The following is a 27,905-nucleotide window of genomic DNA, read 5'->3' on the forward strand; positions in this document are numbered from 1 at the left end:
CTTCCGCGAGCACATCCTGACATCCTTTGTCATCCCGAGCTTTCCCCTCTGTTCCTGAGAGGAGCGATGGCCGCAATGGGGAACGACTCCTGTGAGTAACAGTTTCCCCAGCAGGCTTGGACTTTGTGAATCCCCAAAGGCGATGGACGCGGCTGGTCCTCCATCCCTGAAAGCTGATGTGCTGACAACCTGGAGTGAAGTCTGGGGCGTTTCCTTATAGTGGCCAGATCTACCCAGGTGTTTTCGATTAGACACAGGAAACGGCGTTTTCTCCCTCCTCTGCCACTATGTACAAGACGTTGAAAGATGACATTGCTCATAGAAAGCTCTGACATCAGTAGGGTTACCTTCTGTGCTAGGGTCTTGCTTGTTTTTGTCCAGTTACAATCAGGAAAAGGGAAGACTTGACCTCATAGTCTAATTCAAGAGCCTAGAGGGAAAGGAAGGTAGCCCGAGGCACAGAAATCAGTGTGGGTTTGTTGGACTTTGGGCAACGTAAGCGAGGGAACAGACTATCTTCCACAGCTGTTTCTTAACAAGCAAATTTCAATGGCAGCGTTAGGCTTCCCCCAATGTCTCTGTGTTGGAGGTTAGAGCTGGTTGTCCTGGGTGCTCCTGCACAGAACTCGACTTTGAAATATGCTTTTGTGCAACAGTATCGTCTCACCTCTTTTCAAACGTCGTTTCCCTGCAGTCATTGCCGAGGGAATGGCTCCGCCACAAAGGATCCTCTTTCCCCCGGAGAAGATTTGCATGGGCTGGCAGCAACGACAGAGAGCTGGAGCGGGACTCCACAACCTGCACAATACGTGCTTCCTCAACTCCGTCCTGCAGTGCCTGACGTACACACCCCCTCTGGCCAACTACCTGCTCTCTCGTGAGCACAGCTTGTCGTGTGAGTACTTTTAGGAACATCTCCTTGTCAATCTGTTGGGCACTTCCTGAGGATTCCCAGAACCTGGAATTTGATTTAGGGGAAAAGCAGCCCTTCTTTGTCAACCCCCCACCCCGCCCGCCCCAAGCGGGTGTCCTTTGAACGCTCAAGCCTAGAAGCCGCTTGTCGTACCTAGGCGTGTTCCTCTTCAGAAAGTCACCTCTTTCTAGCCCCGGGTCTCCGTCCCTATTCCTGCAGCTTAAACTCTCTTTGCTTACGGCACACAAAACTTCTGTCAGTTTAGCATCCCTCTGAAAAAAGTTTTCTACGCACAGAAATGTCCCGGGCTTGTTGGGACATTGTCACCCTAGGAGAAGAGAGTAGAACTCCTCTCCATTAAGTTTCCCGTTGCTACGGATATTTTGCTAAGCTGACAAATCGCTTTCCTCTCTCTCCTCAGGTCGCCAGCTAGGCTTCTGCATGATGTGCAGAATGGAAGCGCACGTTAACATGGTCTTGCGTTCCTCCGCCAGTGCCATCGAGCCTTGGGCTGTCCTCAGTGTCCTCAAGCGTAAGTCATTTCAGGTGCTTTGACACGGTGTCTTCTGTTCTCGTAGGAGAGAACTCCTAACTTCTTCTTTCTTAGGAATAGGAGAACATTTCCAGCTTGGCATGCAGGAAGACGCCCACGAGTTCTTACGCTATACTGTCGATGCCATGCAGAGAGCTTGTCTGAGTGGAAGCAGCGAGTAAGCACAAGCAAATGACCTTTTGAATGTTCCCCAGCCCTTTGGACTCCTCGACGTACTCCCGTCAGGGAAAAACTGCGCCCAGGGCTTTCAGACAAAGTAAAACTCTTGGAGGAGATAACTCCCTGCCTTACCATTTATTTCCAGCTTGGACATCTCTTCTCAATCAACTACCGTTGTCCATCAAATATTTGGGGGTTTTCTGAGATCCAGAGGTACTTTTCCACACCTATTGCTCTCCTTGGAATTGTCTGTGCCCTTCTGTCTGCCTGTGATCAACAGCTGTTCTTGTGACTGGCGTAGTAGGTACGCCGAGCGTAAACCCGCACAGTCCACTCCCTCTATCGCTGAGCATTTCCATTTGCCTTCCAGTCACGTGCTTGAGCTGCAAAGCGGTTTCTGATGCCTACGAGACCTTTCTGGATGTTCCTCTGGATATAAAAGTAAGAGGGTTTGGAATTGTGCTTCCAGACGTCCCAAGGCTCCTGTAGCTTTCCAGCATAAACGCAGTTGGCTTTAAAAACGTAGACGGCAAACACAAGAGAGCTTGGTGGTGGGTGGGGAGTGGAATGGAAGGCGTCCTTCTGGGGAGGCCGTGGCAGTGGTCTCCCTGGAGGTGCCGGCTTTAAGCCGGACAAGCACGAATTATCCTCTCTGCAGCCTCGACGTGCTCTCATCCTTCTTCCCTTTGCCCTCCCTCCACACCCGTCTGACTCCCAGGCTGATGGGTTGTGGTGTTTTCCTTATTGATGACCCTGCACACCATCGGTAGCTGAACCGTGCGGTGCCCCAGAGAGGTGGCTCTTGATGGCCCTGGGATTCCGTGGAATTGAGGGGAATGTTCAGCGTAATCCCCTCTTTCGGCCTCCTCCTGGGCGCTGCTTGCGGGTTCAGGGTGGGTCTCCTCAGCGTCAGCTACCTGGCTCTTCTGGTCAACTCCTAGGAAGTGTTGGGACGAGGGCGTTGCCCTCAGCTCAGTGCTCTCCTTTCTCACTCCTCCAGGCAGCCTCATCGGTCAGCGCAGCTCTCGAGGACTTTGTGAAACCTGAGCAGCTGGATGGTGAAAACTGCTTTAAATGTAGCAAGTAAGATGATTCCTAACGACATATTAATACTAGATCCTGGGGGAAGGTGCTGCATGTCATCGAGCGTAAGTCATCTTTTCCTCTAGGTGAGATGCACAACAAGGACACGCGGCTTTTATTTTTAATCTGGCCTTAGACAACCGAATAGCCTTAAAATAGCGGAAGGACGTGTGAGACGTGAAAGCTTGTCCGGCCTTCTGGGGGGAGAAAAGGGGGCATTTAAGGCTGCGTTTCACCACTCGGCTCTGTGCTTGGATTCCAGGTGTGACAAGATGGTTGCCGCCTCCAAGAGGTTTACAATCCATCGGGCGCCAAAGGTTCTCACGGTGTGTCTGAAAAGGTTTGACCATTTCACCGGCGGGAAGATCAGCAAGGTGCGTACGCAATTGGAGTGCGACTTTCTCCCTGGAGCGGGAGGTTTCCCAAAGCAGTGCGCTCTTTCCCAAGCTCTTCATGTTGAGATTTTCGTATTCCCTTCTGGGGACAGGAGAGCTCCCGTGGGAAGATGAGCATGCACTCTGCTCCGGCAGAGCTGCTTTGGCTGAGAACACTTTCCTGCCACCCAAACCACGACATATCGCTTTAGGGAAAACCAAGTTTCCAATAGCCCCAAAAGATGTATTTGTAAACCTCTGGCCCCTGGTCTTGGAAAGCTATTTCGTGTCGAATTTCAGGATCATTTCTGAGCCCTCTTGGTCTCTCCGTAGGTTGTGGAGTATCCCATGTACTTGGATCTTCGGCCATACACGTCTCAGACAGCTGGAGAACCGCTCCTCTACTCCTTATATGCTGTCCTGGTGCACAGCGGTGGCAGCTGTCATACAGGACACTATTTCTGCTACACGAAGGTGAAGAGCAACTTCTCGCCTAACAAGGGAAAAACGTACCCGGGGGAAGACAACTTCCGTGGCACTGTTCCCGGCAGCCAAGCTTTTGGGGGGAAGGTCTCCTTACCGGCCGGGTTGGATCGGTTTTGGCGTCCTCTTGGTTCTGTAGTTTTCTGCCTGTCTTTTTGTGGAGACACCATGCAGTTCATCTCCAGATACCGATGCCTTCTTTGCAGGCCAGCAATGGACTGTGGTACGAGATGGACGATTCGTCTGTGGTTCCCTGTGACTTCAACACAGTTCTCAGGCAGCAAGCCTATTTACTGTTCTATGTCAGGTAATAAGCAGTATTAACTGTGTTCAGAATACTGTGTTTCCTTTTCCTGGCTCTGCTACTTTTCTTCTCGTCCTCCTGAGTGTTCTTCATGCTGGAGGTGGTGAGGCACTGGAAGAGGTTGCTAAGGGAAGTTGCGGATGTCCCTCCCTGGACATGTTCCAGGCCAGGCTGGATGGCGCTTTGAGCAACCTGATCTAGTGGAAGGTGTCTCTGCCCGTGGCAGGGGAGATGGAACTAGATGATGCCTTCCAACCCAAACCATTTGATGATCCTATGATTCTATGAAACGGAGGGTGTAGGGGGTGTAAAGAAGAGGTCTTGCTCCGACAGGGGCAGACCTGGTGGGAAGACCCTAATCGAATTTCCCACTTGTAGTTTTGGTTGCGTCTTCTCTCTGTCATAGAATCTGCCCTGAGAAAATGACAGGTTGGAACTGAACCCCAGAGGAGGCTGTGAGAACAGCCCTAAACAGAGATCACTCTTTCTCTCCAGACGCTCCGATCTGAAAATGGGAGAAAGGACTTCTTCCTCACCGGCACCATCACATGCCCGCTCCTTCCTCAGTCAGTGGGCGGCCGGCAGCAAGCAGGCGGGTTCTGTGGGAGCATGGGATCTGCCTCGTCAGACTAAGGTAGCTCTGGGGAAGTGGGTCAGGGCACCAGGCGCATTTCTTTCTGGGATCTTGGCGTTGCTCTCTTTTCCCTCCCACACTGCAGCTTTCTCCACAGCCGCGAGGCTGCTCCCTCTGAAAGCATCCCGCCTAGATCCATCCCCTTTGTCCGCCTTTGGCCCTTCTGCCTTGGCAGCCCTCCAGAAGAGCCTTTGGGAGGCCTTTAGCTGTCCCCTCCCAGAGCTCCTGGGGTTTCCCCACTGTTGTGGTCCTCTTGGGAGGAAAGGGCAGGACCTTTTCACAGCTCTCTTTGCAGGACATGGCGGTGGGCATGGAGGACTCTCCAGAGCACGGCAGCTCTTCCGCACCAGCCGGCACCAGCCAGCTAACCTGGGCAGGTGCCCGGGAGGCGTCTGCAGGCCGGCCGTGCCTCATCTGGCCAGGCAGGCTCAGCGTCACCTCCGCCGTGCCCAGAAGACAGCCTGATTTCCTGCTCCACCATCAACCATTTGACCGTGCGCTGCACAGCGTGCGAGAAGATGACAACGACGAGGAGCACGGATTCAGCCCTTTTTCCTGCTGCCAGAGGAACGGGGCCAGGGAGAGGGCCTGGAGCAGATCCCCGCAGTGGGGCAGTGGTCTCCGCAGCTGGTTCGTGGACGCCACGGACTATGACCACTCAACAGGGAGGAGAAGGATGATAACTGGTCCTCCAAATTGTGGCCATGCTCCCAGGGATGACGCAGCTCCAGGGCCCTCCGATGTCAGCTTCCAGTTGGCTCCCCCACCCAGTGCTGCTTGGGAGCAAACCCTGCCGAGGCAGAGAGAGCGGAGCAGATCCCCGCGGCGGGGCTATGATCTCCGCAGCCGTTTTGTAGAGTACAGAGAGTACTGCTCAGCAAGGAGGAGGAGGAGGAGGGGGAGAATAAGTCTTCCATGTTGTGATGGAGCCCCAAGGGATGATGGAGCTCCAGGGCCCTCCAACGCCAGCTCCCAGTTGGCTCCCGCACCCAGGGCTGCTCGGGGGCAAACTTGGCTGAGGCAGAGAGAGCGGAGTAGATCCCCGCCGCGGGGCTATGATCTCCGCAGCCGGTTTGTGGCCACCACGGACTGTGACCCCTCAGCAGGGAGGAGGAGAAGGGTTTCAGCGCCCCAGAGAGACATGCCAGACAAACACTGCAGCGGTGATGGGGGCAGCTTGTGACCCTGGTTGAGGGAGGAGCACATCTGACTCCTGCAAAGCCAGAGAGGAGCAGGAGGAGGAGGAGGAATCCAGGAAGCACCAAAGCTGCCCCCAGCAGGGACCAAGCTGCACTAAGGGCACCAGCAGCCCACCCTGTCCCTCCTCCCAGTGCTGCCTCTGGCCAGGAAGAGCTCAGAGAGACCTTCCAGAGCGATGGACAGCTCTGCCGCCTGGCCCGCCTGCCCACAGGTCCCTCGAGGAAGACCTTTAATCCGTGGTCAGATTTTGGTATCGCCTTGCAAAAACAACACTCCTTTGGAACCAACAGGCAGAAAAGCCAAAGCCAGAATTAAAAACATTTGTTGGCCTTCCAGGGTGTTTTCTTCTCTCTCGGTTTTGAGGCTTTTGGTGGAAATACCCACTGTGGGAGGTTTATATCTTGAGATTTTGAAAGCCGTGTGCTTGCACATGCCCATCTTCCAATCTCTTCTTTTTAAATATGGAGTTCAAGTCACACAAACAGAAATGGGCTGGATGAGCTGACAGCGAGGGGAACCAAAAACCGGCTGAACGGCCGGGCCCAGAGGGTGCTGCTCAGTGGCACCAAGACGAGTTGGAGGCCGGTAATTCCTGGTGTTGCCCAGGGGTCAGTACTGGCTCCAATCCTGTTTAACATCTTCCTTAATGGTCTGGATGATGGGGCAGAGTGCACCCTCAGCAAGCTGGCAGATGGCACCAGACGGGGAGGAGTGGCGCTTAGGCCGGGGCGCCGTGCTGCCATCCCGAGGGACCTGGGCAGGCTGGAGAGATGGGCTGACAGGGACCTCATGCAGTTCAGCAAGGGGAAGTGCAAAGGGTGCTGTGCGGGTGACGAGCAGCGGCACAGAGTGCCCAGGGAGCTTGTGGCGTCTCCATCCTTGGAGATGTTCCACAGCCCTCTGGATGTGGTCATGGACAACCGGCTGCAGGTGGCCCTGCTTGAGCAAGGGGGGTTGGACCAGGTGACTTCACCCTCCAGGTGACCTCCCGGCCAGCCTCAAGTAGCCTGTGATGCTGTGAAATGGATCCAGCCACCAACGCTGTCCCCCTCAGGCGGCCATCGACAGCTCCACCAGGAAGCTGCAACCCCTGGAGAAAAGCCCAGGCCGGAGCAGGCTCCTGGCAGGAGCTGCGGCCCCTGGGGCCCAGGCGGGAGCAGGGAGACAAGGTGAGGAGGAGGAAAGGGTGGCAGAGACGAGGCGCTGTGGGCTGCCCACAGCCCCATTCCCCATCGCCCTGTGCCGCTTGGAGGGGAGAGGGGGCGGAGGAGTCGGGAAGGGAGGAGTGAGGCTGAGCCTGGGAAGAGTGGGGCTGGGGGAAGCCGTTATCGTTGGGGTTTGTTGCTGCTCTCCTGCTCCCTTTTTAATTGCCTAATTGGTTAATTACATGAATTGCATCCTCTCCCCCAGCCTAAACCAGTTCCCACCAGTGTAGCACTGGCTGAGGACACCCGTGGTAAGAGCAGCACAAACCCATTTCCCTTTTCCCACCCCTCCGGCTGCCGGGTGTAGCCGAGCCAGAGGCCGAGCAGGGGAGGGCTCATCCTGCCAGCGCTGCTCGCAGCAGCACAGGAGGGAGCGGCCCGATCCTGCTGAGCGCGGGGTCGCTCTCCTGCCTCGGCTGCCCCTCGGCCCGGCGCTGTTCGATGCGCCGCTGCCGCAGGCAGGCCGGGCAGTTTGCCTGTTGAGCGCTGGGGACGGCTGCCCCAGGGGAAGGGGGAGATGTCTCTGCTCCGTCCTGCTGCGGGAGCTGGGCTGAGCCTCAGTGTTGAGGGCTGAGAGCGGGTCTTTGCGTTCGTCTAGCTCGGAGAAAAGGAGGCCGAGGGGCGAAGACGTTGCTCTCTGCAGCTTCCTGGGGAGGGGACGTCGAGAGGGAGGTGCTGAGCACTTCTCCCAGGGATAGGACACATGGGAATGGTTCAAAGCTGCCCCAGGGGAGGTTCAGACTTGACCTTAGGAGGCATTTCTTTACCGAGAGGGTGCTGAAGCACCGCCACAGGCCTCTCAGTGTTTAAGAAGCGTTTGGACAACGCCCTTAACAACATGCTTTAACTTTTGGTCAGCCCTGAATCGGTCAGGCAGTTGGACTAGACGATCCTTGTAGGTCCCTTCCAAATGAAATATTTTATTCTCTTGTATGCTATGCTGTGCTATAAAGAGGACAGCGTGGGCTGAAGGCATTGCAGTTTCTACAGCTGTGCAACCTGGGCTCGAAAACCAGCTCAACCCAACGCAACCCAACCCAACCCAACCCAACCATCATTGTACTTTCTCTTGGAGGTAGTGCTGATAGGATTTGTCTTAGAAGATGATGCCTCCCTACCAAAGCCCTCCTGGTACCACAACTGTGGGATTTTAGGAGAATGGGAGTGGACGGGGCGTACGCAAAGAGGTGACGTTTGAGCAGGTGCCTCTTGTCAACATCTGCACCTTCGCAGCTCATGCTCCTTATCTCTTCTCCTCTGGTGATAGTCTACAGTTCCACCTTTGTCCTGGAGTAGAGATGTTGTACAAAACGTTGGAAATATCTCTGGTCGCGCCAGCCCTACACAGAGAAAACCTTTCGCTTCCCCATTCAGGAGCTCCTCTCAGACACGTGAATTGCTTTACCCAGGACTGGGAGCCGGGAGCTTCCAGAAGCTGAGCATCAGCAAGGAGTTGTTTTGTGATCTGGGACGACCCCACCTCCCTTCATCCCTTTCTCTGTTGCCCAAATGAGAAGTGAAGTGCCAGCCTGTTGTAGGTGAAAGCTGAAGGTCTTGTTTGCCTTGGTAAAGGCTTGGGCTGGTAGAAATCACTCTGTACCTGCCAAATACCGTTACGCCAAGGCTCGCCTCCGGCTCGGATGCCCCTGCCTGTTGTCCGTGCCTCCTTGACAGCCCTCCCCGTAGCAAGGTTGCCCTGGCTGATGTCAGACAGCAGAGAGAAACCAGAGCAGAGCAGAAGCCTACGGCTGTGCCCCCCAGCAGGCTGGTGCTACCCACAGCGGGGTGCAGGGAGCAAGGAAAGGCACCAGGAGAAGGGGGAGAAAGCGGCATGGGAAGACCTGCCCTGTCCAGGAGTGGAGGAGCTGCGGCTGCGGCCCCGGGCAGAGGGACCCGCTGCTGCTGCCTCCCCTGGCTCTTCCTGGGGCTGCTCCTGTTCTGCAGGGACGGGCACAGGCGGGGCACAGCTGGGACCCCTGCGGAGGGTGACCTCCAATGTTCTCGCTTCCTCCTCCGTGTCGGAGCTGGCGGGCTGTGGCGACTGATGGCTACACAGGGCGGGGGGACGCGATGACATGCTCCAGGTAGTCATCTGCTCCCTGCGCAGGGAACTTGATCTCCCACCTCCGTCCACTGCAGAGCGGGCAATTTGACGTCCTTCTTGCAGAAAATGGCGGCAGATGTTTTGAACCCTCAAAATGCCTATTTGGACCCTCAAAATGAGAATTTGGACCCTCAAAAGGAGGATTTGGACCCTCAAAATGAGCGTTTGGATCCTCAAAATGAGGATTTGGACCCTGCAAATGAGGCTTTAGCCCCTCAAAATGAGGCTATGGGCTCTCAAAATAAGTATTTGGACCTGCAAAATGAGGATTTGTACCCTCAAATGATGCTTTGGACCGTTGAATGAGGCTTCGAGCCCTCAAAATGAGGTTTTGGACCCTCACAATGAGGCTTTGGGACTTCAAAATAACAATTTGGACGTTCAGAATGAGATTTTGGACCCTCAAAATGGCTATTTAGACCCTCAAAATGAGACTAAGGACCCTCAAAATGCCTATTCGAACCCTCAAAATTAGGATTTGCATCCACAAAATGTCTATTTGGATGCTGGAAATTATGATTTGGACCCACAAAATGACTATTTGGACCCTCAAATTGAGGCTTCGGACCCTTAAATGAGGCTTTGGACCTTCAAAATTATGCTTTGGACTCTCAAAATGAGGCTTTGGGCCCTCAAAATGACTCTTTGGACCGTCAAAATGAAGTTTTGGACCCTCAAAATGAGGCATGGCATTCTCAAAATCAGATTTTGGCCCCTCCCAATGAGGATCTGGGCCCTCAAAATGACTATTTGGACTCTGAAAATGAGGCTTTGGACCTTCAAAATGGCTATTTGGACCCTCAAAACAAAGATTTTATTCTTCAAAATGAAAATTTCAGCTTTCAAAATGGGGGTTTGGGCCCTCTAAATGAAGATTTTGATGGTCAAAATGAAGATTTTGGCCCTCAAAACAAGGCTTTGGACCTTGATATTAGTTTTTGTGTCCTCAAGGGATCCCTCGCCGCCAGGAACTGAGGCTTAGCAGCCTAAAAACAGGTCTGCGGAGGCCCCAAATGAGGCTTTGAACCCTCAAAATGACCATTTGGACCCTCAAAATTACTGTTTTGACCCTCAAAATGAGGTTTTGGACCCTCACAATGAGGCTTTGGACCCTCAAAATGGGGATTCCAGCCCCCAAACTAAGTTTTTGTTCCTCAAAATGAAGATTTCAGTCTTCAAAATGAACTTTCTATCTACTCAAAAGTTACTCGTCTTGAGAACGTTCCAAGCACTCCAAGTGAATAGTGCTCCTGCGTGTCGAGAGTCTGCCTGAAAAGAGGGTCCTGGGAAGAAAGAGACTATAAAAGACGCCAGGACAGACTGGGTGAAGGCGCCCCACCACCCAGGAACCACGAACGAGACACTACGCAGGATAAGACATCGCTGGAACCTAGGGTGGTGATATGTCTCTCTCTTTTCTATTTCTCCTTTTCTCTTGTTGATTCTTACCCTTCCTTCTTTTTCCTTTTACCCGTTGCTTGGGAATTATATAACTATAGAGGTCGTCAGGGACATTCCATCCCTTTTGTCTCCAACCAATAAAGGATTTTCTATTGAATCTCCTGCAAACCTGGGGCAGGGGCAGAGAAAGGGGCAGAAGCCAGAGTCATGCCAGTTGCTGAGCCTGGGGCAGAGGCGTGGCCTCTACACAGGCTGAGGGAGCTTCAAGTCTGGGGAGAGGAGACACTTGCCACCGCCCGCGTGTCCTGCCTCCTTTGTGCCAGCGCGGTGGAGGGAGCCCGGCGGGCTCTGCTGGTCTCTCCCTGCTGACTTCATTTCAGCTGCTGCTCTGCGCTGACGTCAAAACAGAGGAGTTTGTTGCCCTGTACAAGGCCCAGAGGTACCTGAGGCATCCAAGCCTGGTGATGCTCTCGCTGGTGCTCAGGGCCCTCATCACGCTTGCGAAGACACCTGAGACGGTGAGCATATAGGCAAGAAAAATGCCGGTCCTGCTGCCGGACGTCATGGAGACCCTGCAGGATGCCAACACTGATGTCAAGATGAAGGCCCTGGTATTCCGCAGGAACACGATGCGTCACGTGAAGAGGGAGGAGGCCAGCGTCATCGCTTTGCAGCTGGCGGAAAAGTTCCTGCCCCTCTTTGGTGATGTAAGGCTGCCATGGGAGCCTGAGCCCTACAGATGGGTGCTCTGCAAAGACAGCTGCCCTTCAGCCCAGCCCTGTGGGCAGCACTCGGGCAGGGCTCCCCTCCTCGCTCCTCTTGTGCGGCCTTTTTAGGACTCTGGGGCCATTCAGCCGCAGCTGCGGATATGGCCCACAGTCCCCGTGTTCAGGATCTGACCCCAGATCGTCTCCCCTCACATCAGCCACGCTAACGCCGATGCATCGATGCATTCTTGCAGGAGCGGAAGTCGCCTCTGGCTTGCTTTTGGCAACAAAGTGCCCGAAGGCCGATGGGTGAAATACAGTATGAGGGCTATGGTTTTGGTTCTCAAGTCTACCTACTCCTGATGTCATCCGCAGTGATAACGGATAGCACTTCTCCCGTGTAGGAAGTGCAAGAATGGGCAACACAAGAAGAAATTCAATGGGCGTAATGAGCATTTGGACCCTCAGAATGACTCTTTGGACCCTCACAATGAGGCTTTGAGCCCTCAGACTGTCTATTTGGATCCTAAACATGAGTATTTAGACCGTCAAAATGAGGTTTTGGAAGATCAAAATCAGACCCTCAAAATGGGGATTCGGGCCCTCAGAGCAAAGCTTTTGGCCCTCAAAACAAAGACTTCATTCCTCAAAATGCGATTTCAGCCCTCAAAAAGGGGCTTCAGGCCCTCAAAATGAGGATTTCATCCCTCAAAATGAAGATTTTGGCCCTCAATACAAGGCTTCCGATTTTGACATTAGGTTTTGTGCCCTCAAGGTATCCGTCGCCACTAAAAACTGAGGCGTGGCAGCCTAAAAACGGGTCTGTGGAGGCACAAAATGAGACTTTGGACCCTCAAAAAGAGGCTTTGGACCCTCAGAATGCCTGTTTGGACCCTCAAAATGAGGTTTTGAACCTTCAAAATTCCTATTTTGACCCTCAAAATTCCTATTTGAACTTTCAAAATGAGACTTTGGACCCCCTGATATTTTTAATAAATAAAAAATAAACAAAATAATAAAAAATAATAAAAATAAATAATAAATGAAATAATAAAATACAAATGCATAAGTTAGGATTGTTAAGTTAGAAACAATAACCATAGGAACCTCACCAGGGAGTCACTGTTCCATACTAAGAAACTCACAGTAACGAGGTGGAACGATTAAGAATTGAATATAAACGTCTTGTTTGAGTCCTGTGACAATGTGACCTGATATGCACCAGCGATGCTGCTTGGAAAATTCCTTCCCTTTCCCATCTTGATTCAAATATCAAGAATGCCAATCAATAAATATTAATAGAAATAACCATTGTTTATTTTAAGTATGGATATTGATAGAATAGTATAATCCAGAGAGCAATTAATAAAAAATAAATTACATCATATATTCTGTATGACGGTAACTAGGTATGATTTATCTGTGATTTAATCATAAACTAAGTGTTGAACAATGTAGCATTGTGAATAGGTAAAGTTTGCTTGTCAAGAGAATGATAAGTTGTAGGCCTGGTCAGTAAAGGAAACTGAAGAAGATTCCAAGAATGGAATTTTGCAACCAACCTGAGCATGCGCAAAGATTGGGTTCAACTAAAGGACACCATGAGGAAGACTATGGACGACCACCAGAGGACCTTGGACGATGTGCTGGTTTTGGCTGGGATGGGGTTAACTTTCTTCATAGCAGCTAGTATGGGGCTGTGTTTTGGATTGTATGGGACTGTGTTTTGGATTTGGGCTGGAAACAAAGTTGATAAAGCAGGAATGTTTTAGTTACTGCTGAGCAGGGCTCACACAGCACCAAGGCCTTTTCTGCTCCTCACCCCACCCCACCAGTGAGTGGGCTGGGGGTGCACGGGAAGTTGGGAGGGGACACAGCCGGGACAGCTGACCCCATCTGACCAAAGGGGTATTCCATACCATATGACATCATGCTCAGTATATAAAGCCGGGGGAGGAAGAAGGAAGGTGGGGACATTCGGAGTAATGGCGTTTGTCTTCCCGAGCAACCGCTACGCGTGATAGAGCCCTGCTTCCCTGCAGATAGCTGAACACCTGCCTGCCGACGGGAAGTGGTGAATGAATTCCTTCTTTTGCTTTGCTTCTCCGCGCGGTGTTTTTTGCTCTACCTATTAAACTGTTTCTATCTCAGCCCACGAGTTTTCTCACTTTTACTCTTCTGGTTCTCTCCCCCACCCCACTTGGGGGGAGTGAGTGAGCGGCTGTGTGGTGCTTAGTTGCCAGCTGGGCTTAAACCACGACAGACGACCACCTGTGTACCTGGAGGCGCATGCGTCACGAGCATTTACATATATTAATGAGTTCTCGGAAATTGTATGAATATGTTAATTGTTTCTTGGAAATATGATGAATATGTATACTTTGATTGTATATAACTTTTCTGGCAGAGAAACTAAGCACGTACACGGTGGAGCGAACCCCTGTGCGTCCAGCGCTGCAATAAAGAAGCGCCTTATCACCTACATACATTGTGTAGGTGAGTCTATATATTACAGATTTGTAACAGTTGGACCTTCAAAATGAGACTTTGGACTCTCAAAATGGGGATTCCGACCCTCAAAATGGGGCCTCGGACCTTGACAATAGGTTTTGTGCCCTCAAGGGATCCCTTGCCACTAAAAACTGAGGCGCGGCAGCCTAAAAACTGGTCTGCGGAGGCACAAAAATGAAATTTTGGACCCTCAAAATGAGGCTTTGGACCCTCAAAATGACTATTTGGGCCCTCAGAATGAGGATTTGGACCCTCACAATGAGGATTTGGGCCCTCAAAATACCAATTTGGACCCTCAAAATGGTTATTTGGACCTTCAAAATTACTGTTTGACCTTCAAAATGAGGCTTCGGGCCTCAAACTGTCTATTTGGACACTAAACGTGAGTATTTAGACCGTCAAAATGAGGTTTTGGGAGATCAAAATCAGATTTGGGGCCCTCAAAATGAGGAATTATACCCACAAAAGAAGACTTCCAAACTTCAAAATGAAGCATTGGACCCTCAAATGAGTATTTGGACCCTCAAAACGAGGCTTTGAACCCTCAAAATGAGGCCTTGGGACCTCAAAATGAAGTTTTGGACGCTCAAAATGACATCTGGGGTCCTCAAAATGAGGTTTTGGACCATCGCAATGAGGCTTTGGGATGTCAAAATGACTACTTGGGCCTTTAAAATGTGGTTTTGGACTCTCAAAATGAGGCTTTGGAGACTCAAAATGACTATTTTGGTCCTCAAAATGAGGCTCTGGGCCCTCAAAATGGCTATTTGGAGCCACAAAATGAGGCTATAGTCCCTAAAATGAGGATTTGGATGCTCAAAAAGAATACTTGGACCTTCCAAATGAGACTCTGGACCCTCAAATCGGGGCTTAGGACCTTGACAATAGGTTTTGTGCCCTCAAGGGATCCATTGCTACTAAAAACTGAGGCGTGACAGCCTAAAAACCGGTCCGCGGAGGCACAAAATGAGGCTTTGGACCCTCAAAATGACAGTTTGGACCCTCAAAATTAGTTTGGATGCTCAAAATTACTGTTTGGACCCTGAAAATGAGGCTTTATACCCTCAAAATTAGTATTTCAACCCTCAAAAAAAGGATTTGGACCCTGAAAATGAGGCTTCAAACCATTAAATGAGGCTTTGGACCCTCAAAATGATGTCTGGGGTCCTCATAATGAGGTTTTGGACCCTCACAATGAGGATTTGGGCCCTCAAAATAACAATTTGGACCCTCAAAATGAGGCTTTGGACCCTCAAACTGTCTATTCGGACCCTAAACGTGAGTATTTAGACCATAAAAATGAGGTTTTGGAAGATCAAAACCAGATTTTGGGCCCTCAAAATGACTATTTGGACCCTCCAAATGACTTTTTGGGCCCTCAAAATTACAATTTGAAAGTCACAAAATAAGGATTTGGACGCTCAAAACGAGGTTTCAAACCCCCGAAATGAGGCTTTGAGCCTTCACTGAGGGTTTGGCCCTCAAAATGACTATTTGGGCCCTCAAAATGAAGTTCTGGGCCCTCAAAATGGCTCTTTGGAGCCACAAAATGAGGCTACGGGCCCTAAAATGAGGATTTAGATGCTCAGAAAGAATACTTGGGCCTTCAAAGTGAGGCTTTGTGTTGGAGAGGGAGAACCACCCGGAGTAACGATGACATCTCAGTATGAGTATAGTCGTTCTCCCCTTTATTCAAGCTTACAGAGTATATATAGACAGATGCCAAGAACACGCGTCCGCAACAGTTGTATAATTGGCTTACAGCCTCTGTTCATGCGCCAGGGCGGCGAGTGTGATTGGTACAGTGCTCTTGTGCACGCACAGGAGCACTTCTCCTCTTCGTGGATGTAGCTCCTTCTTCTTGTTTACCATTCCGCTGTCTCTTATCACAACAGGCTTTCAAGGACAGTTAGCGGTTCCCTCTGAGCCTTTCCTCTCATCAGAGACTGAGTTGCTCATGGGAATCAGATCGTGTCCCTTTTTACTAAACCATTCCTCCACAGCTTTGGACCCTCAAATCGGGGCTTTGGACCTTGACAATAGGTTTTGTGCCCTCAAGGGATCCATTGCCCCTAAAAACTGAGGCGTGGCAGCCTAAAAAATGGTCCGCGGAGGCCCAAAATGAGGCTTTGGACCCTCAAAATGACCATTTGGCGCCTCAAAATGCCTCTTTGGACCCTTCAAAATTATGCTTTGGACCTTCAAAATGACTATTTCGATGCTCAAAATCACTATCTGAACCCTCAGAAGGAGGATTTGGACCCTCAAAACGAGGCTTTGGACCCTCAAAATGAGGCCTTGGGACCTCAAAATGAAGTTTTGGACACTCAAAATGACACCTGGGGTCCTCAAAATGAGGTTTTGGACGGTCACAATGAGGCTTTGGACCCTCAAAATGACAATTTCGACGCTCAAAATTACTCCTTGGATGCTCAAAATTACTGTCTGGACGCCCAAAATGAGGATTTGGACCCTCAAAATGAGGCTTCGAACCCTTAAATGAGGCTTTGGGACCTCAAAATTAAGTTTTGGACCCTCCAAATGACTGTTTGGGCCTTTAAAATGTCATTTTGGACTCTCAAATTGCAGCTTTGGAGACTCAAAATGACTATTTGGGCCCTCAAAACTACCATTTGAACCCTCAAAATAAGGATATGGACGCTCAAAAGGAGGCTTCAAACCCTTGAAATGAGGCTTTGACCCTTAAATGAGCCGTTGGGCCCTCAAAATGACTATTTGGACCCTCAAAATGCCTATTTGGACCCTCAAAATGAAGCTACGGGCCCTCAAAATGACTATTTGGGCCCTCAAAATGAGGTTCTGGGCCCTCGAAATGGCTATTTGGAGCCACAAAATGAGGCTACGGGCCCTAAAACGAGGATTTGGATGCTCAGAAAGAATTCTTGGACCCTCAAAATGAGGCTTTGGACTCTCAAAATGGGGATTCCGGCCCTCAAAATGGGGGCTTGGACCCGGAATGACTATTTGAGGCTCAAAATTAGCATTTGGACACTGAAAATCAGACTTTGGGCCCTCCAAATGCGTATTTGGACTGTCAAAATGAGTTTTTGGGCCCTCAAAATTACTATTTAGGCCTTTAAAATGAGTCTTTGGACCATCAAAATGACTATTTGTACCCTCAAAATTACAATTTGAAGAAAATAAGGATTTGGAGGCTCAAAACAAGGCTTCAAACCCTCAAAATGAGGCTTTGAGCCTTAACTGAGGCGACGGGCCCTCAAAATGACTATTTGGACCCTCAAAATGAGGCTCTGGGCCCTCAAAATGACTATTTGGAGCCACAAAATGAGGCTACGGGCCCTAAAATGAGGATTTAGATGCACAAAAAGAATTCTTGGACCTTCAAAATGAAGATTTTGGCCCTCAAATCGGGGCTTTGGACCTTGACAATAGGTTTTGTGCCCTCAAGGGATCCATTGCAACTAAAAAGTGAGGCGTGGCAGCCTAAAAACTGGTCTGCGGAGGCGCAAAATGAGGCTTTGGACCCTCAAAATGACCATCTGGCCCCTCAAAATGCCTCTTTGGACCCTTCAAAATTACTGTTTGGACCCTCAAAATTACTGTTTGGACCCTCAAAATGAGGCTTCAAACCCTTAAATGAGGCTTTGGGCCCTCAAAATGATGTCTGGGGTCCTCATAATGAGGTTTTGGACCCTCACAATGAGATTTTGGGCCCTCAAAATAACAATTTGGACCCTCAAAATGAGGATTTGGGCCCTCAAACTTTCTATTTGGACCCGAAACATGAGTATTTGGACCGTCACAATGAGGTTTTGGAAGACCAAAATCAGATTTTGGGCCCTCAAAATGACTATTTGGGCCCTCAAAATGAGGAAATATACCCTCAAAGAAGACTTTCAGACTTCAAAATGAGGCTTTGGAGACTCAAAATGGGGATTCGGGCCCTCAGAATAAAGCTTTTGACCTTCAAAACAAAGAGTTCCTTCCTCAAAATGAAGATTTCAGCCCTCAGAAAGGGGATTCGGGCCCTCAAAATGAAGAATTCGATGCTCAAAATGAAGATTTCGGCGCTCAAATCAGGGGCTTCAGGCCCTCAAAATGAAGATTTTGGGCCTCAATACAAGGCTTCGCATTTGGACATTAGGTTTTGTGCCCTCAAGGGATCTGTCGCCACTAAAAACTGAGGCGTGGCAGCCTAAAAACAGGTTGGCAGAAGCTCAAAATGAGCCTTTGGGCCCTCAAAATGACTATTTGGGCCCTCAAAATGAGGCTCTGGGCCCTCAAAATGACTATTTGGAGGCACAAAATGAGGCTAAGGGCCCTAAAATGAGGATTTGGATGCTCAAAAAGAGTACTTGGACCTTCAAAATGAGACTTTGGACTCTCAAAATGGGGATTCCAGCCCTCAAAATGGGGCTTTGGACCTTGACAATAGGTTTTGTGCCCTCAAGGGATCCCCTGCCACTAAAAACTGGGGCGCGGCAGCCTAAAAACAGGTCTGCGGAGGCGCAAAAATGAAAGTTTGGACCCTCAAAATGAGGTTTTGGACCCTCAAAATGACAATTTGGACCCTCAAAATGACTATTTGGACCCTCAAAGTGAAGCTACGGGCCCTCAAAATGACTCTTTGGGCCCTCAAAATGAGGCTCTGGGCCCTCAAAATGGCTATTTGGACCCTCAAAATGAGGATTTGGACCCTCAGAATGGCTATTTGGAGCCACAAAATGAGGCTACGGGCCCTAAAGTGAGGATTTGGATGCTCAAAAAGAATACTTGGACTTGGGTCTGCAGAGGTGCAAAAATAAGATTTTGGACCCTCAAAATGAGGCTTTGGACCCTCAAAATGACTATTTGGGCCCTCAAAATAAGGCTCTGGGCCCTCAAAATGACTATTTGGAGCCACAAAATGAGGCTACGGGCCCTAAAATGAGGATTTAGATGCACAAAAAGAATTCTTGGACCTTCAAAATGAAGATTTTGGCCCTCAAATTGGGGCTTTGGACCTTGACAATAGGTTTTGTGCCCTCAAGGGATCCATTGCAACTAAAAAGTGAGGCGTGGCAGCCTAAAAACTGGTCTGCGGAGGCGCAAAATGAGGCTTTGGACCCTCAAAATGACCATCTGGCCCCTCAAAATGCCTCTTTGGACCCTTCAAAATTACTGTTTGGACCCTCAAAATCACTGTTTGGACCCTCAAAATGAGGCTTCGAACCCTTAAATGAGGCTTTGGGCCCTCAAAATGATGTCTGGGCTCCTCATAATGAGGTTTTGGACCCTCACAATGAGATTTTGGGCCCTCAAAATAACGATTTGGACCCTCAAAATGAGGATTTGGGCCCTCAAACTTTCTATTTGGACCCGAAACATGAGTATTTGGACCGTCACAATGAGGTTTTGGAAGACCAAAATCAGATTTTGGGCCCTCAAAATGACTATTTGGGCCCTCAAAATGAGGAAATATACCCTCAAAGAAGACTTTCAGACTTCAAAATGAGGCTTTGGAGACTCAAAATGGGGATTCGGGCCCTCAGAATAAAGCTTTTGACCTTCAAAACAAAGAGTTCCTTCCTCAAAATGAAGATTTCAGCCCTCAGAAAGGGGATTCGGGCCCTCAAAATGAAGAATTCGATGCTCAAAATGAAGATTTCGGCACTCAAATCAGGGGCTTCAGGCCCTCAAAATGAAGATTTTGGGCCTCAATACAAGGCTTCGCATTTGGACGTTAGGTTTTGTGCCCTCAAGGGATCTGTCGCCACTAAAAACTGAGGCGTGGCAGCCTAAAAACAGGTTGGCAGAAGCTCAAAATGAGCCTTTGGGCCCTCAAAATGACTATTTGGGCCCTCAAAATGAGGCTCTGGGCCCTCAAAATGACTATTTGGAGGCACAAAATGAGGCTAAGGGCCCTAAAATGAGGATTTGGATGCTCAAAAAGAGTACTTGGACCTTCAAAATGAGACTTTGGACTCTCAAAATGGGGATTCCAGCCCTCAAAACGGGGCCTTGGACCTTGACAATAGGTTTTGTGCCCTCAAGGGATCCCCTGCCACTAAAAACTGGGGCGCGGCAGCCTAAAAACAGGTCTGCGGAGGCGCAAAAATGAAAGTTTGGACCCTCAAAATGAGGTTTTGGACCCTCAAAATGACAATTTGGACCCTCAAAATGACTATTTGGACCCTCAAAGTGAAGCTACGGGCCCTCAAAATGACTCTTTGGGCCCTCAAAATGAGGCTCTGGGCCCTCAAAATGGCTATTTGGACCCTCAAAATGAGGATTTGGACCCTCAGAATGGCTATTTGGAGCCACAAAATGAGGCTACGGGCCCTAAAGTGAGGATTTGGATGCTCAAAAAGAATACTTGGACTTGGGTCTGCAGAGGTGCAAAAATAAGATTTTGGACCCTCAAAATGAGGCTTTGGACCCTCAAAATGACTATTTGGGCCCTCAAAATAAGGCTCTGGGCCCTCAAAATGACTATTTGGAGGCACAAAATGAGGCTAAGGGCCCTAAAATGAGGATTTGGATGCTCAAAAAGAGTACTTGGACCTTCAAAATGAGACTTTGGACTCTCAAAATGGGGATTCCAGCCCTCAAAACGGGGCTTTGGACCTTGACAATAGGTTTTGTGCCCTCAAGGGATCCCCTGCCACTAAAAACTGGGGCGCGGAAGCCTAAAAACAGGACTGCTGAGGCGCAAAAATGAAAGTTTGGACCCTCAAAATGAGGTTTTGGACCCTCAAAATGACAATTTGGACCCTCAAAATGACTATTTGGACCCTCAAAGTGAAGCTACGGGCCCTCAAAATGACTATCTGGAACCTAAAAATGAGGCTCTGGGCCCTCAAAATGGCTATTTGGAGCCACAAAATGAGGCTAAGGGCCCTAAAATGAGGATTTAGATGCTCAGAAAGAATACTTGGACCTTCAAAATGAGGCTTTGGACCCTCAAATCGGGGCTTAGAAACTTGAAAATACGTTTTTTGCCCTCAAGGGATCCATTGCCACTGAAAACTTTGTCGTGGCAGCCTAAAAACGGGTCTGTGGAGGCGCAAAAATGAGAGTTTGGATCCTCAAAATGAGGTTTTGGACCCTCAAAATGACCATTTGGACCCTCAAGATGCCTCTTTGGACCCTCAAAAGGATGTTTTGGACCTTCAAAATTACTATTTCGACCCTCAAAATTACTATCTGAACCCTCAAAATGAGGCTTTGGACCCTCAAAATGAGGATTTGGGCCCTCAAAATGAAGTGTTGGACTCTCAAAACGACTCCTCAAGTTCTCTGTCTCTCAGTCTGGGGACGGGAGGGCATTGGTTAAAGAGGTTCAGGCCGTGGAGGAAAGAGAGACACCATTTCTTCCGCGTTTCCTCACTTTTAGGACCCCAACCTGTCTTTTATGCCCCCAGCCTTTTCTCAGGGCCCCCAGTTCCCTCTCGAGGGCCTAAACCCTGAAGGCGGAGCTGGTCGCCTGGCAACGGCCGCCCAGGAGTCTGGGGGGAGTCAGTGGACCCAGGACAGCCAATCGCATTTGGGGAAGGGTGTGATTGACATGTAACCAGACAGCCAATCCGAGGCAACATCACCTCAGGGAAGGGCGGGCAGCGATGGGGGTGGGGAGGGAGCCCTCAGGCAGCCAATAAGAGAGAGCATCCCCTCAGGGGAGGGTGGGCCCCAACTGAGGGCAGAGTGACAGCCCTTGTGGGCAATCAGAGGTCAGAGTCCAGGTGAAGGGCGGGAGCCCACCAGGGCAGCCTGAACCAGCTGGGGGCCAATCAGAGGCAGCATCCCCTCAGGGCAGGAGACTGACAGCCCTCCCGACCTATGCCGGCAAAGACTGGTGTGAGAAGAAGGCGGGCTCCACCGGCAGCCGGGCCGAGCTTCAAGATGGCGCAGGTGGGGCCTGCTGTGAGGCTGAGGGTGGGGAGGAGGGGGAGGACCCGGCCGCCATCCGGCGTCTCCCGCCTGAGGTGGTGAGTTGAGTAGGGGGGATGCGGGGCTGGGGTCCCCCCTCAGAGCAGGGGGGTCCCAGGGTTGATGCTCTCCCCACCTCTCTCCCCACAGCTGCTGCACATCATCTCCTTCCTGACGCTGCCCCCACCCCCTGCTGAGACTGGGCCAGACCTGCCGCTGCCTCCACGAGGTGTGCGACAGCGAGGCCGCCTGGCGCCACCTCTGCACCCCTCTCTCCTCGGCCTCTACCAGCGCCCGTCCCTGCAGGAGGGCCGCCATCCTCACCTGTGAGTCCCTGTCATTGCCAAGGGATGGGGGGTGGCACTTTGTCCCCCAGCCTCATTTTCAGAGTCCACAGCTTTGATTGTACGGTTGAAAGCCTCATTTGTATGCTCCCAAACCCTCATTTTTAGGGTACAAACCCTCAATCATAAGTTCCAAACCCCCCTTTTAAGGTTCAAAGACTCAACGATGAACGACTTTAACGATTCTATATTTCTACACTTCTATGTTTCTATGATTTTAAGGGCCCAGAGTTTCATTTTTAAAGCCCAAAGTCTGATTGTGAAGGTCAAAGCCTCAGTTTTAGAGGCCAAAGCCTTATGTAGTGGGTCCAAAGGCTCATTTGTAGCTTCCAAAGCCTCCTTTTCAGGGACCATAGCCTCCTTTTCAGGATTCGGTCCATAATTTGGAGAACCCCAAGGCTATTTTGAGCCCCCCAAGACCCATTTCTAGGGTGCAAAGGCTTAGGTTTTGGTACGGAAGCATCATTTGAGGGCACAAAGCCTAATTTCTGGGTTTGAAGTCTCAATCTCATTTCCAAAGCCCCGTTTTTAAAGAAGAAAGCCCCATTTTGAAGGCCCACACCCTCCTTTTGAGGGTCCAAACTCTCATTTATTATTAGGTCCAAACCTCTCTTTTACAGCTCTGAGCCTCCACTGGAGTGCCCAAAGCTCTAAAACTTCATTTCTTGGGGCCATGGGCGATCCAAGAGTTTCCCCTCCTTTGCAGGCTCCAAAATCTCATTTTTAGCATCGAGCCCATCCTTTAGCCCCAAAAGTCTCTTTTTTAGGGCCAGACCCCTCATTTCTAGGGTCCCAACCTGTCTTTTATTACCCATAGTCTATTTTTAGGGCCCACGGTTTCATTCTGAGGGTCTAATCCCGCACCATCAGGGCAGAAAGCCTCTTTTTAGGCTCCAAAGCTACATTTCTAGTGTCCAAAGCCTCCTTTTTACTTTCCAAATCTTAGTTTGCGTTTCCAAAGCCTCATTTCAGGCTCCAAAGCCTCAGTTTTATGGTCCCAAGTGATATGACTTTCCACATGCCAGCAAGCGTGCCAGGGTCCGGCCCTAGGATACGGCTGAAAGTGCAAGGTCCGAGTGAAGGTGTCCAATTCCTCTTTTATTACTTCTCAGATGACAGCTCATGCTGGTGCCTGAGGGATTTCTCGAATGACGGTTCAGTTGAGGCAGGTGGGCGTCCGTGGGGAAGCAAGCGTTACCAAAATCTTCAACAGCAGTAGAATGATGTCTCTTCCTTTGGTCTTGGAGGAGGCTGCACAACCAAAAGGTAGACTAGACGGGTCTCGGTGGGGTTTTCCAAACTGGTTACCCCCTTCGAAAGAAGGAAGAATCCACCCTGCGCTTCTTTTCTGGTTTGCAGCGCTGCTATCAGTAGCTTCCCAGGCAAGTGGGCCGCGAGGTTTCATTAGAGTCGCAGGTACAGTTCCAATCTGTGGTAAACTCACGGTGACGGGTTGTACTGGCTGTAACGCCATCGGATAGTTTCCTTCATCAGAAGGGGGAGCATCAAGCACAGCTTCTGCAAAGAATGCTTGGCTCACGGAGCTCCCGCTGGGCCCGTGCCGATTATTCAGCTGATTAAGTGTTTGGGGAAGTTGAGTGTCCCTCTGGGCCTTCAGACTCGTTCTCAACAGGCCCTTAGCTCTTTCTACCACCCCATCTGATTGAGGATAACAGGGGGTGTGGAATAGCCATTGGATTTCTTCTTGTGTTGCCCATTCTTGCACTTCCTACACGGGAGAAGTGCGAGCCGTTATCACTGCGGATGACATCAGGAGTAGGTAGACTTGAGAACCAAAACCATAGTCCTCGTACTGTATTTCCCCATCGGCCTTCGGGCACTTTGTTGCCAAAAGCAAGCCTGAGATGACTTCTGCTCCCGTGAGGATGCATCGATATCCCGCAGAGGGTTTGAATGGCCCGACACAATCAGTTTGCCGTGTAGACCATAAGGTTTTTCCTTTATTGCTATGGAGGGGTGGTGCTTTAGCAGGGCGATTTTGCATCATTTTAATCGACATTGAGGACACTCTGCGAGAATAACTGCACAAGTTTTCCTGTCTAGGGGCCAACCCGTGCTCTGTGCAGCAAAAGAAAGTGCTGCTTTACCTGTGTGACCTGATTTTTGACGTCGCCATTCCCCCATTTGATACCACTCAGAATTTAGGGAGTTCCCTGTTTAGGTTTTCCTGATCTTTGTCAATTCATCCACCTTTCTGTTCCAGTCCGTTGCTGGCTTATTATCTTTGGTGTGAGCTTTCACCCGTCCCACCCTGAATGGGGTTTTTCTGGCTACATTTAATAACAGTTGTCAATCTTGAGTTCTCCAAACGGGAGATCGCTTTACTTCCCAGTTCAGCGATTCCCACTGTCAGAGCCGGTATGTGGCTCCAGCCCGCACAGCACAGGAGTCCACGGATATAACTTCTGCTCCATTCTGTGCTGCTAAAGCAACTGCCCTTCATTCTCCTGCTTGTGCACTGCCTTCGCCTTCTCCTCTAATTTGTTGGCCAGTGTTAATGTTCAATGTGGCAGCTTTATATTGCCATTTAGCATTTGTTCTTTCTGCATCAGTGAACCAAATGTCTTCTGTTGGCATTCCCTCAGTGAGGGGAGGTGCGTTTGAAATTGGTGAGGGTTTGAAAGGCTGTTGTAACACTGATGGGTCTGCACTTAGAGGCATCTGGAATTTGGAAACTTTAGAATGTCCTTGGGTCAGTTGCATGTCATCTGCTGCTCCCATCGGGTAGGAATACCATTGCCTGAGAGTGGGATTTTGTGCAATTCCTTCTGGGGGAGCAGCCCAGCCAAGGTCATCCCACCGCAGTGTCTTTGCTGGCCGCACTGGAGACCTTGGCTTCACCCTCCGGTCACGGAGGTGTACAACAAAAAACATGATAACCCACAGCCCCCTAGACACCCCAAAGGCCCCTCCATTCCTCCCCACAGCTCCCCATACCCCCCGTAGCCGCCCACCTGCTCTCGTGCCCTACAGCCCCTATGGCCTCCACACTCCTCCTCCCACGCAAAAGCCCCATCCTGTGCCCTTCTCCCTCCCCACAGCCCCACGGCCCCCGTCTCCCCCACTCCCCATGCTCCCATCCTGGGTGGCCCCACAGCCCCGTGGGCCCCTGTCCCAATACCCAGCAGTGCTGGCCCCATGGTCCTCTTGCCTCTTGCCCCCCATCCCCCGGGGCCCATTCTAGCAATCTCGTAGCCGCTGGCCCTGTCCCCAAAGCCCTGTCCCTGCTGACCCCAGAGCCACCGGCCGGCACAGCCCCGGCTGCTCCCTGCCAGCTTCTCCAGGCACTCCCAGGTTTTGCTGCCGAGGGGAAAGGCACTGTCGGATGGAGGCCGGAGCGACCCAGCCTGCTAACTCCTGAATGTGGCACCGCTGCACGCAGCCGCTTGAAGCGTCACAGCTGAAGCACGTGGCTCACTGCCTGCCTGCTACGTGCCCCCACCCCTTCCTCCTGGTGTCCCCCCGGGTGCCGGCCACCGCAGCTCTCTGAGCAAGTGAGAGAGCCCATTCCTCTTGGGAGGCTTCAAACACGGTGTCTGCCTGGGCTAGAGCAGAGGACTAGGCTTTATTTTGCCCCTTCCTGGGCTGAAGTTCCGCCCCGGGGCTGGATGCTGGAACCAAACAGGGGCTGGATGCTTGAGCCCTGGGCTAGAGCCCACGTGGTGTTGCTGCCCGTGCACATGTGCACACCTGTGGTGCACATGTGGGTGTGTGATTGTCTGCAGTTGCCTGCTGGGAATACTTGCGCAGCCTGGCTCATGCTGGCGCCCGCAATCGCTCCTGCCCGTGCACTGAGAGTGGGTGCTGAGAGCAATGCCCTGATTCCCCGGTGGCCGCGCCTGGGCCTCAGGTCAGCTCTTGGTGCCAGTCCCAGGGAGGTGATGGTCGTGTCACAGGAGGCGGGGATGGCCATGTCACCATGATGTCACTGTGGGTTTGTGACACAGGCGCCCTGGCAGGTATAAAAGGGGGCTGCTCCCTGAGGCGGGGGAGCATCTGGAGGAGAACCTCGGTGCTGCTGGGCAGGAGTTTGGAGAATACTCGCCAATGGCCTGTCCTGTGTCTGCCGTGCAGTGGAAGGCCCCCAAAGGGGGAGAGGAGGGTGAGGGCAGAGTATCCCCACGGTCCTCACAGCCCAGGGGCTCAGTGCCTGTGTCTGGATCCTCTCCCCAGAGCTGTGTCGTGGCGCGGTGCTGCGAAAACAACCCCCAGGAGCTCCAGCAGCTGGAGGGGCTGCTCACCCAGACGATGGTGAGTTCACAGAAGGATGGCCTGGTTGAGGCTGGAAGCGACCCCTGGAGATGATCTTGTCTTGTGCAGTGCCCCTGCTCAAGCAGGGTCGCCTACAGCCAGTTGCTCAGGACCATGTCCAGAAGTGGACCGTGTCAGAGTTGGGCCTGGGGGTCCCTCTGTCTCCCTGCAATGTGTCCCGCTTGCTTTGCAGAGGGAGCAGTGGTCGGAGCTGCTAGAAGCTGTTGAGGAACGGGTTAAGGTCAAGAAGGTACTGGCGACAGGAGGGCTGGGGGCTCAACAGGTTTGTGGGGGAAGCCCCCTCAGAGCGGGCATGGCCAGGACTCTTGACAGGGCCCTTTGCTTCTCCAGCTTCTCAGGAACAAGGTCCAGCGCCTCCTGGAGAGACGGCAATGCCTCCGACAGGCAACAGCTCTGTGAGTGGCGATGGGGCCCTGACTGAAACCGGGGCAGCAGGGTCAGGGGTGCTGAGCAGCTTCGGGCAGACCTCTGCCCGTTGCAGGCCTCTCTCTGGCTCCTGTCTGCTCCTCCCTCCAGCCTGCCCTGGAGAGCCCTTTGTCTTCTCCTAAGTGGCTCAAACCCTCTCTGAGCAACTCGGGACTCCTGGAAGCAGCTCTGCACACCTCTGAGCAGCTCCCAGGCTCTCCAACTTGCTCCCCAGGCCTGGGGTGGCACAGGGGTGGGGGATGGGTCTGTGCAGTGCTGGGTTGCCGGGGGTGCCTGGTGCCAGCCCCAGCAGAGGCTGGGCAGCACCCAGGCTCCCTGTTGGCCAGCCGGGGAGTCACCATGCCAGCCAAGGTCTCTCCTCACAGGCCAGCAGCCCGTGGTGTCCGTAGCTGGGGGAAGAGGGCGCAGGCAGACGAGACAGATGGGTCGCTGCTGCAGGAGATGGTGGCTGTGCGGCTGGTAGGACAGACAACCCTGCTGTGGGCCTTGGGGAGGGAAGGGGCTGCACTGTGCCCGCGGGACGTGGGGGCACTGATCTCAGCGGGGACGAGGGAGGGGACCTGAGCCCCCAAACCTCGGCCTCCTCGCACACCCCAACACATGTCCCTGCTGTGCCTTGGCCTGTAGGAGGAGCAGCTGGCGTCAAGGAGGAATAGTATCGCTTCTTGGCTGAGGTGAGTTGCCTGGCGGGCGTGGGGTGCTGGGGCTCTTCCATCGGCAGTGGGATGAGAGAGCTGCCCGGGCCCCTCCCCGCAGTCCTGAGCAGGGAGTCTTGTGCCCAGTACGGTGCGAGGTCCCACGGTGCTGTTTGAAGAGGGTGGTTGGAAAGAGCTGAGACAAATTTGCCCCCAGCTCTGCCTGACCCCTCTCCTGTCCCACAGGAGACTTCTTCTGTTCCTCGCCCTCCTGCAGATCCTTGTCCTCATCGTGGTCTTAATGAAGAGGGACATCCTTAACTGGGTCCTGCCACCAAAGCTGGCGGCAGCCTTTGGGAGCCGCCCAGCCAGGTCCCGGTTCTTTTGAAATGGCGCTAGAAGGAGAATAAAGACATCTCTGATAGCAGGACAAGTGCGTGACCTTGTCAATGAATGTCAGCTGACATGTCGGAGGGAGGTGGCTGCTGCTTTCCTTTCCGCCTGTGCGTGCCCCACGATGGCTCTGCCTCAGACCTGGCTCTTGCCCAATTTGGAGGCACGAGGGTGTATCCACCATCCTGCGTAAACGGCTGCCCTCGCTGCACCGGCAGGAGCCGTTGCCCGTGGCCCCTTCCCTTCTGCTGTAGAGCTCCAGCCCCCGGCAAAACCTCCAGCGGGACACAGGG

At 51.7% G+C, this 27,905-nt stretch overlaps 1 protein-coding gene across 1 annotated transcript; it reads left to right on the plus strand.

Annotated features, from left to right (window-relative positions):
• Positions 1 to 75: 75 nt before the first annotated feature.
• Positions 76 to 27,607, plus strand: LOC132321129 (ubiquitin carboxyl-terminal hydrolase 42-like). Its single transcript, XM_059834701.1, has 17 exons — positions 76 to 91; positions 695 to 895; positions 1,335 to 1,445; positions 1,521 to 1,623; positions 1,771 to 1,838; positions 1,996 to 2,066; positions 2,626 to 2,708; positions 2,971 to 3,082; positions 3,416 to 3,556; positions 3,772 to 3,872; positions 4,365 to 4,461; positions 10,794 to 10,931; positions 10,992 to 11,120; positions 26,060 to 26,137; positions 26,331 to 26,387; positions 26,489 to 26,553; positions 27,466 to 27,607. The coding sequence occupies exons 1-17, from the start codon at positions 76 to 78 to the stop codon at positions 27,605 to 27,607; spliced, it is 1,713 nt and encodes a 570-aa protein (XP_059690684.1).
• Positions 27,608 to 27,905: the final 298 nt, after the last annotated feature.

This window comes from Gavia stellata, unplaced genomic scaffold (assembly GCF_030936135.1).
Source record: "Gavia stellata isolate bGavSte3 unplaced genomic scaffold, bGavSte3.hap2 HAP2_SCAFFOLD_53, whole genome shotgun sequence".
Lineage (NCBI taxonomy): Eukaryota > Metazoa > Chordata > Aves > Gaviiformes > Gaviidae > Gavia > Gavia stellata.

What these genes read in the sequence shown, in the direction of transcription:
- LOC132321129 (XM_059834701.1), top strand. An exon ending in TCGTGAGCACAGCTTGTCGT is followed by an intron (nt 896 to 1,334) that starts GTGAGTACTTTT and finishes CTCTCTCCTCAG; the next exon opens with GTCGCCAGCTAGGCTTCTGC. An exon ending in GGGCGGCCGGCAGCAAGCAG is followed by an intron (nt 4,462 to 10,793) that starts GCGGGTTCTGTG and finishes ACTTCATTTCAG; the next exon opens with CTGCTGCTCTGCGCTGACGT.